The 13,059-nt window shown below is 38.1% G+C and overlaps 1 protein-coding gene across 5 annotated transcripts in view; it reads right to left on the reverse strand.

Annotated features, from left to right (window-relative positions):
* The window catches only part of MAP7 (microtubule associated protein 7), a 108,764-nt gene that overhangs the window by 24,034 nt on the left and 71,671 nt on the right, over positions 1 to 13,059 (reverse strand). For all 5 annotated transcript variants that reach the window (XM_053972527.1, XM_053972526.1, XM_053972524.1 and 2 more), the window contains exons 4-7: positions 10,902 to 11,065; positions 10,052 to 10,163; positions 6,632 to 6,742; positions 878 to 991 (exon numbers count right to left, since the gene is read on the reverse strand). In XM_053972527.1, coding sequence (XP_053828502.1) covers positions 878 to 991; positions 6,632 to 6,742; positions 10,052 to 10,163; positions 10,902 to 11,065 — 501 coding nt within the window. The remainder of the gene's footprint in view (positions 1 to 877; positions 992 to 6,631; positions 6,743 to 10,051; positions 10,164 to 10,901; positions 11,066 to 13,059) is intronic.

The following is a 13,059-nucleotide window of genomic DNA, read 5'->3' on the forward strand; positions in this document are numbered from 1 at the left end:
AGCTTCTTTAAAAGTAATCTTAGCAGATCTCTGTTCCTTCTTACCTTCTATGTTCTTTAATTAGAATAAAAATCCCATCCACATCAGACAAGAAAGACTTGCCTCGACTTACAATAATATACTGCTGCACGTGCTGACGGTGTAATGGTAAAGTTCGAGTGGATGATTACAAAACATCCTATTATAAAACATCCTATGATAAAAGAAGAGGTAGCTGTCACCTGCCTAAAATACATAATAAGCAAGTATGCCCTGGTTGTATTTGGAATACAGTTTTGCCTGGGCCTTCAATTACCACCTAGAGATGTCATCATATTTCTGCACATTAATTTCCTCTCAGTGAGTACCATCAGGGAGCTGTTCTGGGGCTGGCAGACAATTTTACAATTATTATAACCCCACTGAACCTACACATTTAACTTCACAGGTATTAAATGCACAGTAGCCAGGGCCTATCTTTATAAAAGTCTAACTTTCTCCATGTGGGAAGTGCTCTGGTAGGGGCTGAAACTCCTTTGCAGCAAACACCTCCACAGCTTTAGCAGTGGATGTGCTTAATCAGCTCTTTCCAACTAGGTGTGCATTTTCTTAAACAGCCGTGGCCAGCGTGATGTTGTTGCCCTGCATGTTTTGTATTCATTTATTGCATTGATGAAGAGGCAAAAGTAAGAGAGTTAGTAGGAGAAAGAGAAAGAAGCATAGCAAACAACTGTACAGGGAAGCTTTCATGCTGTCATGCACACTAATCACGGACATTCAAGTTCATTCTGGGATGCTACCATACACCCATAATTAGATCAGTGACTTTACAACATCCGGCAGGGAATCTGGAAAAATAAATGTCTGAGACATGAAGCCTCTGCTCTTATAGGATTACCTGCATCTCCAGACAATGCAGCTGTGCTTTTACTCCGAGCCAGGAATGAGTGTGTGGGCGTCAGGAGCCTGCTAACAATGCTGCTCTCCCATGGGCTGAGCTGAAGACGGCGAGCTGAACGTGCACCATACAAGCAAGATGTTAGATCAAACACTTCACAGATAACCACATGCTGCAGTGTTAGTACTCTTTCCTCACTACTGCATACCATGAAAATCTTGAAACTGTCCACAATAGTTCAGTATTTTGCATTTTATTATTTATCCTTTTTAGCAGAAGAATTCCTACAGAGATATGTACATCTGAACATTTAATTTGTGTTACTGCCTGTGGCATTACGGCAAATTGTTACCAAATGAATATGGATATTTTGCACACCTGCCACATTCCACGGCAGGAATGACAGGATAATTTCCCTACTAGAGGAACAGTTGTGACTCCTAATTATAGGCTTCAACAGAGATGTTTGTGTCCCAAAGGCCTCCTACATTAAAGATATATAGTCTTCCACTTACACTAAAACACCATCCAAAGTTTGCCAGCCTACCTAGAAAAACCAAAGGCAGCTGCTCACTGCTATACAGAGAATTGTGTCAATGAGGTTTTATCAAAGCATTGCAAAAGGATAGTGCACCTCAGCTGCAGATACCAAGCTCAGCAGCTGCAGTTGTCTCAGTAATAGGTGAAGCCACAGAAAACAGTAAATATATTTGATCATTAATTCTCTGTCCAAAGATCCTGCTAATGATCAGCTTCCATGTAGGACACTTTTCACACACTTGCTCTGTTTTGAAAACGCACTACCTGTTCACCTGGCTGCAATCACACTGCTACTTTGCTTTTCCTAGTGTTGTCTAATGCAAATGTAGCTTGTCAATATAATCCTTTTATCTTGTAAAGTTTCTTTACTTTTTTTTTTAATACTAATTAAACATATATCAAGGCAAAGCGTTAACCTGAAGAATCCTGTAAGTTACTTTCTGTATTGAATTGGGTATTTCTTTGATATTTCAATGCAACAAATTGTTTCATAACGACTATCACAAGCCAAAACATTCAACTAGTTCCCAAAGTAGTAGTTAATTATAGTAAGCTTACACTACAGCAGTAATCCTGTTATTGCAAGCAAAATCAGATCTTCTTACATCTCAGCATTCATTTGCCTTAGTTTAGTGTTTGCAGCAACAAAACTGCAGCTTAAATTTATGAGGCTCAATCTCTACAATATTCATTGAAGTGACTGGCTGGAACAAACTTGACATTCATTTGCATTTTTAAAGGACGAGATCTATCACTTTTAATAGACATAAACTCTGAATCTGTCTTTAATCTACTCCTTGCTGAGCCCCATGAAAAGAGAGGCTGATCTCAATCTCCTCCTATGAAAATATAATTGCTTAATCTGCCCTCAGTGCTGTTTTGCACTTCTCAAATTGCTCCCTTGAATTCCAGTAATGCAATAAGGGGTATTACTATAGAAATATAGGACTCCCAAACACAGCAGGCTCTTTTCCTAAATGTTCTTTTACACAATGTACAATTGCCAGAGCTTTTTGTGATTAATGGTTCCATTCTGCAATAGTAGAGATCATACAAACACACAAAATACCCTACAGAGACCTCCATTACAGCACACACATTATCATTAAGCTTGCAGTTTAACAATGAAGAAATCACAGAGCTACCATTAAACTGGATGCAGTAATGGTAAAGTCATTGCTTCCTCTCGTCTCCAGGCACCATGCTCAGTATGGTCCCTATTTAAAGCTACTGTTGCAAGACAACAGATTGGTTTCTGTGGTCTCAGGCTTTAGTAGGTGAGGCTCATAGGTATGACTGTGGATGAATTTGGAGAACTCTTCTACTGTAGTTTAATATAAAGATTACACAACTTCAGAAAACAATCCTTGATATTTTAGGCCAGTAAACCAGTACTATGTAAATGTCACAATGTAAATATGGCCCTGTGGGCCAGCTGCAGGCCTAATGCCACATATAAACCCCAAGAGATTAAATAATCTCAAGAGGACACAGCTATGAGTGTGATGATTTAGAACACCAATGTCTCACCTGCTATGTCTTGCATATCTCAAGTCCCTTGCCCTAAAGATGAGTATGGTTTTATTATTTTTGGCCCTAACTCAGGGGAGCTTGTATCCACATCCCCTATTAGAAGCAATCACATGTCCACAGCATCCAACTGAAGCACCGAGGCAGTATTTGGGAGTGAGCTAGTTGATTTGCACAACAGTGAACTAAAACAAAAAAACTTTTTTCTCCATATAAGCAATAGGCCTGGTTCAGAGATGTCAAAACAGTTTTAGCCATGGAGTAAAGTCTCCCTGATTCTCTGCAATGGGTTTAGATCAGAGTTTGTTTGGATGCACCTTGGCTTTGTGGGTCAGGGCCATCACATACTGAATTTTCCAAATGCACAGCTGCCTGAAAGCATCACACTTCACACATTCAATACATATTTTAACAGATTAGCACCACCATTCACCTAGAACAGACAAACTTTCCCCAAATGGGTTCCAACTACAGGAGTATTAATACCTAAATGCATTGAACAGCTTCAGTTTGATGTCCAAACCACACTGGAGTACAAGTGAATAGCAAACAAAGAACATCCCAAAACAATAAGATCAACTTTAAGACAATGAGGTCAGGTTTTTTTTTTTTTCTTGCTCTTTTTGATGTCTCAGGGTGATGTTTTCAAGATTAAGTCTTTCAAACCATCTGACAGACAAGGGGAAGCAGTATTTTTTGTTCTCATAATGTGTTAAGCTATCACTCTAAGGGCTATTTCATAGAATTATAGAATGGTTTGGGTTGGAAGGGATCTGAAAGATCATCTAGTTCTAACCTTCCTCTCATTGGACACCTTCCATTAGACTGGGTTGCTCAAAGCCACACCCACCTAGAGCTTGGGCATCCACAATTTCTATGGACAACCTGTTCCACCTTCCTCCACCAACCTCAAGAACCTGCCTCACCAGCCTCAAGAGTGAAGATTTTCTTCCTAATATCCAATCTAAACCTTTCATTTTGAAGCAATTACCTCTTGGTCCTATTACTGCATGGCCTTGTAAAAAGTCCTTCCCCAGCTCTCTTGGAGGACCCTATGCTATAAAGTCTCCCTGGAGCCTTCTCTTCTCCAGTCTCAACAAGCCCAACTCTCAGCTTTTATTGTTCCATTTTCATACAGGAAGCACATTTGTGATAGGCTTGCTAGTACAAGGAAGTACCCTTACCCCAGCCACAAGCAGGTTATTTTTAACAGATTAAAGATCTTTATAACCTAACTTGTAACTAAAAAACACACAAAGTTACAGGGTGTTGGCAAAAGTAAATTGGTTACAATCACTTGTATTTGTCTTCAAGATATACAACCTGAATACTGGAAAGTTGTCTTAGCAGCAGCAGAATAATTTGCAAGTAAGCAAACAGCAGCATTTGATTAGTTGTAGGAACAGATGGGAGGCAGGGATTTAACAGGCCTTCTGATGAGCACCACAAAGGAGACTCTCATTGATAAATGTGGTGTGTGCTTACACACATACACAATATTGTGAGTAGATAGGGGGAAATTGCTCTTTCTACAGGAAACAATACTGGAGCCTCTGAATGTCTTCTATAATGATTGCAGAAAACAGTGATGCAGTGACTGAGACAATCATCTGCTTGAAAGAAAAATCACTGCAGAGAAGGGGGGGAAAACATCTAGGGTGCAAGTTTTACAAAACTTCCAAGTATGTAACTCATACCTCATGAAAAGTAGTATCCCCTTACTAAGCTCTCCTTAAAGACCGCAACTGCCAAAATCTATTGGTCAACAGCAGTTTTCCCCAGTTGAATACGTGTTCATGTTCTGTTACAGTTTCAACTATTCAATAACTACAGTAACATAAAAGCACAATGAGAAGCCAGTTTTAGCTGCCCAATTGTACAACTGTGATAAAGAGCTGTACAGCAATACAATACTTGAAATGGCATCAACCAGTCTTTTAGCCAATTAGTTAATGAAAACTTTTGTCTTTTGCTGCACCAGCGGAAAAAATGTCCTTCAAATGATAAAAAGGTGCTGCACAACAGATGACAAGTTCTTGTTGACAGCTATAAGCCAGTTAGTAGGTAAGCTTATCATCCTTATCTCCAGCTCACTGTTTTGCAGGTAGGAGTCCGTATTACAGACAAAGTGTGACTGGGTGCCCTCTGGAAGGTGAGATGGGGAGCAGGCAGTCACAGCCTTCCTTTAAGCACCTGCCTTAAGAGGTTGAGGCCACTGGAAAGACTACTGGCACTTCTCCAGATATGTGGCTCAACTGGATTTAGTTTACAAGAGAAAAAGCATTTATAGCATTTGGATTTACATTCTGTCTTGGAGTCTACAAAAGTCACAAGAGACTCCTAAAGGGTTCTGTGCTGTTTTAGTAAAAATGCCAAGCAAAAAATGCCTCAACATTTTGACGTATGGCCATCATTTCCATATTCCTTTTCTTTCCCTACCACTAGACTGCCTAGTATTCAGTTTAACTTCTCCTGAACTTGAAATGGGTGGCAGAAGCTAAAACACTGTGCTACAGTCCATAAGAGACTATCCTTTGTACTTTAATGCCTGCTGCTGTTCACCTGCCCACTTCGCTAAGATCCTTCCTCAAAAAAGCATCTGGCAAAGAACAGCAACTATTTGAAAGAAAAGACACACCTGAAAAGCTAATAAAATTAAAACTGACTGGATTTCAACATTTAGAGCAAGAAATGACTGGTGCTTAGGAATAAATTATTTCCTAAGGTAATAATGTATTTTTCACAAGTAACCAAACTGTACAACTAGGTTTGCCCTCTAAGATGAACACAGCTCATCAAATCAACCAAATACACGTGTCCATGCAAACTTGGAACTTGGTTAAGACACAAAAATAATGACATCAACTAGACAGCACAACTAAAGGCCCATTAAAAATTGGTTTAAAAACAATTTTATGGATTGAAATGGGACAGAAGTCATTCTCAGTAGAGGACAAAAAAATCCCTACCAAGAATTTTACTGTAAAGCTCTTTGCACAAGTTACACATGAGACATTCTTTTATAAAACTTTTAAGCTCAATGCTTCAATCTCAGAACAGCAGCAAAAATTCAGCTATATTAATTTTTAAAAGCTTGATGGTTTGTCTTTTTTCAGACTTGTAAACACTAAAAATGTACACTGAAATGAAGCAATCTTTGAGAAATAACTGGACACAAAAAGTCAATAAACGGACAATATGAAAAACACCCACACCTCTTCCATAAAAATAACCAAAATGGTAATAAAATCAGAAAATGTAATAACGTAACTGCTTGAAAGCTTCATGCAACATGTTCTTAGACATTCAAGAACTATTACCAAAAAGAAAGGAAAACAAAATAATGACAAAATGGTCTAATGCAAAGAAAAAGTCACACATGATTGCATGCACTATGGAGTGATCTATTCTTTCAATAGTTGTACCTCATTTACTAAAAACCTGACAGAAGCACTTTTATCGTTTGCTAAGGTAGGATTGTTTAGGTAAGTTCTCTTGTTTTAAAAAACAAGAATTATTTGTTCTCACAGGAAAAAATGTTCAACCATTTACTTGTCACATTTGAAGTCTTTCCACTAGATGAAGAAAACGACTTCAGAAGCTTGTTTTATGTGCAAAGTAATACATCAGTACAGAACATTCTTTCTTGCTGCTCTTTTAATGCTTTTTTCTTCAAAACTGTACCTCTGTCTGGAGAATTTAGTAATGTTGCAGATGAGGAGGAGAGCCGCTTGTTTATGACTGGATCAACATGTTTCGAAAGGTTCATTGTTGAAACAGACCGCCTGTCTCGATCTAAAACAAATGGAGATAATGCTAATTGACAGCCCACATGCAATAGTGCAAGTTCCTAGCTTACTAGTGGGAGGAGGAAAACAGGACTAGGTCACTCCTGCTCTACCACAAGAACTTCCAAAATAGAATGGATTTCTCAGCAGACGTTGTACAGGTGACTCAAAGACTGGGCACAACACAATTTAAGCTTCAAATGTGTGAAATATTCTGTTCATTATCACTCAATGCGTTGCAATCTAAAGACTTTCAATATTGTCAGAAAATCTTTGCTCATGACTTACAATAGAAAGCTTCATGGAAGAACAAGATGCTTGGAAACACAAAGTTGCATGGAAGGACCAAGATGCTTGGAAACACTAAAAAACCATCCTGCCATCTGAATAAAAGGTGACAGGGCACTGTTACTAGGCAGATGGTCAATATTGTGACAGTGCCATGCTGAAAGATTAAGGGAAGACTAGTGCACAAAGGAAGTGAGGGTAAGCACCAAAGAAATTAAAGGATTTAGTTAAAAACCCCACAGTTATGTATAAGTGCTAAACCACCCACCAGAGTAATTTTCAGAGTGCTGAAAATCCAGCTCAGCACACACCTTAGCAGATGTAAAAAATATCACCTTCTGCAGAAAGTACTTGTAATGCATCTACTTGGCATACATAGCACGAAAAATTTATTTGATTTTAGTTTCTCTACATTTTAGAGTAGTATTACATAATTTGCACAACTGCTGCAGTCAGCATCTGTGTTCTGCTGAGGGGGTGATGGTTACTTCAAGAATAGAGACTGCACACACTTTGTGCGTATGTGTGTCACAGGAAGTTTGCTGTGTCCTTTCTTTTCTCTCTCTCAAAAAAACCCCTAAATAAAAAGAGCTCCAAGCTCTGTGCTTCGACTGCACATTTCCCATTACAAATTTTCATCTGAAAATCTGACATCCAAAACATGCTGGGAGAATCAATTCTGCTTTTGCTTATGTTTTAGCATGTACTGAACCTCAGCACAACTCAGCAAAGCACTCAACCATGCTGAAATGCAATGAGACTTGAGCATATGCCTAACTGCCTTGCCAATTCATAGTCTGTGTGTGCAAAAATGTGTCCGTACACTGTTTTCAAAGCTGACACAAACTCAGGACAATGACAGCATTAAGGATGCTGCTGCTGAAATAGTATTTGCCACTGTTTACTTATGACAAGTTTATTAAGATTGTATTTACCTGTTCTGTCCCAATAGATTAAATGATACTCACTGTGTACAAAAAAAAATCATAGAAATAGAGTCTATGAAGAATACCTTAACTCTCCCCAGATCTATATAGGATCCACTATAACTGGCTGGACTGAAGAAAGATTCTCCCTACCGCATTTGATTCTTCATTAACTTTAATGTTAGAATGACTTGGTGAGGGCGTACAACTGGCAGACTGGATACTGGGAGGAGAATAAAAACTCAGAAAGGGGTTTTAAAAAGGAGAAATCTAAATGTTGTAACTAAGAAAAAGAGCTCTGTAGGCTGTCAAGATGATCCCAAATTGATCTATGGGGTAAATTGGTGCAAGTCACTACTGGAAAAATTATTTTCAGGCTTCCTGAGAACAGAACAATATTTGTAGGAATGGGCTGGGGATCTTGATCACATGTATAATCTGCCACTGAGAAACTACACAGTGTATCAGTACAGCCATAAAGTTTCTACATTTGGCAGAAACTAAGTACTGCATAAACTGGCCTTCTGAATATGACAAATGACAATATTGAAAATCACCTCTGTTGTTAGGCATGACAACATTTCTCGTGTCAATGAACCTTATTTAAATGAATGACATTTAGCATAAGGATTTGCATACAAGTGTTGGCAATATGAATCCTATTAATGTAGAATAGGCCAAATGCAATCTATTGCCTGGAAAATTGCTGCTTTCCTTATCAAAAAAAAACCAAAAAAGAAATCAAAAAAAAAGAACTAAAATACCCATGAGCAACAAAACAGCCAATGCAGCTGGTTATGTGTCTGTGTTCATGTGCAGAATTGTAAATCCTATGTGCAGTATGCCAAAAGGGTTTTAGAAAATAACAAAATATTCAAATTTGCTCTGCTTGAATGCCAGTAGATAGAATATTATGCTTCATTTCAGTGAATTGTGCCAAATCTTTAGAGTCAGCCAGCAGTAACTCTCCACCATAAAAATAAGTAATAATGAAAAATCTCGTATTAACAACAGTTCTAATCTATCAGCATGGTGTTAAGCATGCATTGCAACTACATGAGGGTGGTTTAGTTACTGATGATCTCGCTTCCTGAGAACTAGCTACAGGTGAAGGAATAACAAACCACAGCATTATGTACCAGGTTTTCTAGCACCACCCAGAGATTTGAAGTGGTGCTCCAGGCCTGCTAAATCGAGAAAGGTGAATGATGATTCAAAAAAATAACCTAGGGACAGAATGCAAGACAATGATTTTTCACAGAAAATAAAATAAAAATCAAATAAATTATACAAAGTTAGGCAAAAAAGTAACCTTTTATGAAAAAAATAACTGTTTATTGATATTATATATGACAAAGATTTCAGAGCATTCTTTTCTCAACTTTTTTTTTCCTCCCCTGATGAGAGGTGAGACACATAGAACAGGAAGAAATGAACTTAAAGGATCACTTTCTGTTAAAAGAAGTAAAGGAAAAGTTCTCATTTGGGAGACTTGATTGAACCGGGCATATACACATTAATGATTGACAGATTAAGTTAGAGAAGATAACTGGGGGGAAAAGCATATAGCTAAAATTCACTTAAACTTAATTTACCAGTCTTTAGGGGAAGAAAAGGGACTTCTATTTCCCCAAATTTCAGTACATGGCACAGATCTCTTATTACAAAGAAAAGTTTTTCTTCCTTGTATCTACTTTAATCTCAGTATTTGGTCATTTCCACCAGACCTACTTTTAGAGGCACAAAGCTAGCATTTGCCACAGTGGCTCATATCACAAGATTGACACAGCACAAGCACACGCACATCTACACACACAAACAACAGCAAAGCAGCAGGAGCGAGAAGCTGTAGCAAGGTAGTTACAGAATAAGTCAACTCCCAAAACAAGCTGTAACTTTCGTTCAAATTTTTTTCTCCTTGTTACCTTTTTGCTACACAAGAATGTCACAAACATGCCACTGCTAGCAATAATAGGACCAAGAGAAAAAAGAATTCAATCTAACATACACTGAATCATTCTTCCTTTCAAAAGAAGAAAAGTAAATTCCAGTTGACTGGTGGGGAAGGGAAACTGGCGAGCAAAGCAAGCCTCCCTCTTTACCTGTGTTATTAATGCGGTTCTGTAGTGCTCCTCCCCAGGACCACCTGTTTTGCCTTTGTTTTGGCTTCTGGCTTCTTTCAATTGTGCGACGTACAACAGCTTCATGTCGTTCCTTGAGTACAACAGGATAACACATTTAGATACTATTGAGTTCTTAACTTTATTTTCTTATCAAACCCTGCTACCCTCCGTCACATGGACAAAACCAAGTAGGCATCTTAGGTGTTTAAGCTTATATGTTGCCAACTTAAGACACAGACTAGAACAAAATTAAGCAGCAAGTAAGCCATAAATAAGTTAGCACATTAACTGAAATTTTGAAAAGGTAAGATCTGTTTAAGTGGCCCTGCTACTACACAAACACATGCTAGTGCTACTTCCCATCTACTAAATACCAGAAGAGTGGGAGAGATAGGAAACACAACACCCACAAGGATGAGGTGACTTACATAGGATCACACTACACGTACTTCCCAGTTTAACTCAGACAAATCAGCCAAGAGCATATTTCATGGCACACTCATTTTTGAAAAGGTTTTCTTAGGGCAACTTATATTTAACTACCCTTAAACTGAATGGCTAAGAATTAACAGATAGCCATACAAACCTGGCCCAAATTGTTTTTCTGCATAAATTTGCACAATGCCATACACAGTAATCCAGGCTTGCTCAACTTCACCGCATTTGATTCATAGCAGCAGTAGTACCCGTGCAAGTAAGGCTTAAAATCCTTCCACACACTCTTTCATACTGACCATGGCTCACATTGCATTCTTTACATCAGCTCTCAGAGAAGAAGGTTGATAGGGCAAGAGAAGTGGAAAAGTTGTTTCATAACATTCGTTCTTACCTTCTCTTCTTCTAGTTTCTGCCTTCGCTTCTCCTCTACGGCAGCTCGCCTTCTCTCTTCCTTTAGTCTCTGCTCTTCTAGCTTCTTTCTGCGTTCCTCTAGGTGTTTTTCATAATGTTGCCGTGCTCTCTCTTCTCTTTCTAGCCAGACAGATTCTCTTGCAGCTGTGAGAAAAATGAGAAGTAAAGGTATTAACTTGCTTTATGCAATGAAGTCTTTAATACATTTCGAATAGCCAAGGTAAATGGAAAGCCTTCTGAACTCTTTCTTCAGACATACATAATATCGTTATCTCTCCTCATTTATTAAAATGTACCCTGGCCACACACTGATTTTATCTAATCTCAATTTACTTATTATGAATTACCAAGAGTTATTTGAGCAGACAGTTTCTTCATGGAAGAAAGGATTTTTTTTGCTAGATAAAAATGCCTAAATACTGAAGTCAGATGTATGTGAACAAATTGCCATTACACAAACCATGCTAATTCTCTGCAATATTTTGCTAAAAAAAGACAATAAAAAGAGTGGTAAAACTATAATAACTTTCCCCTTTATTGATCAGTAGAGATCTCTTATGATAGAAGTGGCTGGGATAACAATTCTAGCACCTGGACCAACAGAAGGAAGGATGTTACCCACCAAAGAAGTCTAAAGGTAAACATTAATCTGTCCCATAATTCCACTTATGCACAGCTTCAAACAACATGTTTCAGAAGAGCTAATCAAGACAAATCAAGATGCCAAGACCAATTTTTCTCCCTATCAGCATCTGCATTTTCATGAATTTTGTAGAATGCAGGCACAGACTGCAGTCCACATTAAACCATTGACGCAGGATACTCTGGATCTCTCCTCACTGGTGCCTTGAAACCTTTGGGACCCAGAGTGGAGCGACTGTTCCCTTATGCAACATTCTATGTTTGCAGTCTTAGTGCTACCATCACACAGGAAATGTTCTAGACCCTTACGGAATCCTTTCACCACAGTGGTACATCAATTAATAAGAAAACTCCAAAATCCAACCAAAGCAAACCAACCTACCACAAAAAGAACCCCAAACCCAGGGCATACATCCTGTTACCTAGACCCTGAACACACTAAGTAACCCAAACAATGTAGTTGTTCAAAACTGGAACTCAACCAAACCCTTTTGCAGAAGTTTTGAAAAATCCATTCTCTTTGAAAGAGCTAAGAGCATCTAAGAAGCATAATTGCATATATCTCATGAAAATCCAGCTAGCTGTAGCTTGTCAGTTTTTAATGAATAGTCACTTATGTACAGACTCTAATGATCGTATCAAGATGAGCTGCTGCTGTGAGCCACAAGACTTCCATGGATCCTGTGATGAACTATCTTTTGTGCCTGGTATCTGCTTACAATGGCAACCCAGCACAAAAGAGTTCTTTGGTGGTCTACTGAAAATTAATAAATCAAAAAAATAATAAAATCAAAACAAAACAACTGACTTCAACAGCCTTCTTAACTGATGTCACTGGAATATTAGTTTGCCTATAAAAGACATGGAGATTATTTGTTCTTTCTGTTATTAATGTAAATGGCTAGACTTTCTTGGGGCACTCTTTATGATGATTTCCATAGGTTTCCATCTGTCGTGTTGTTCAGGAAAAGTAATGAGAATAGGACATTTGAACTTTTAAGACTAAATTCAAGAAGAGAGTGGCTAAAAAGATATTTATATACATTCTTAGTGCTGGTAAGACAATCAGAACGCTGGACCTCTGGACAGAACACTGATCTTCAGCTTTCTGCTTCTCTGAGAAGGGGTGATAAAAATCACACTTTTGTGATACAGCAAGACAGCTCAATAACAGAAACAAGCATTAATGATGGATTAACCCAAGCAAATGGATGTGTTCAGTTGGAATAACTTTTAACAAAAAATAATAGACTTGATTCAAAACAAATAAAAAGCTACATCTTTCCACCTTTAGGCTACAGGTAAAAGACAGCAGAAAATATGTGCCCACTTGCTAACATAAGGAAGTTACTAATTTTATGCTTGGACCAAGTATTTAACAAGTACAAGAAAGTATGATTTATGATATATCTGTTTGCCGAAACAAGTGTAATATCTATTTTCATTTATTTTTTTCACAGAGAGAGATAAAATCATAGCTACTTTTAATTTTTTTC

The sequence above is a fragment of the Vidua macroura genome, chromosome 3 (assembly GCF_024509145.1).
Source record: "Vidua macroura isolate BioBank_ID:100142 chromosome 3, ASM2450914v1, whole genome shotgun sequence".
NCBI lineage: Eukaryota > Metazoa > Chordata > Aves > Passeriformes > Viduidae > Vidua > Vidua macroura.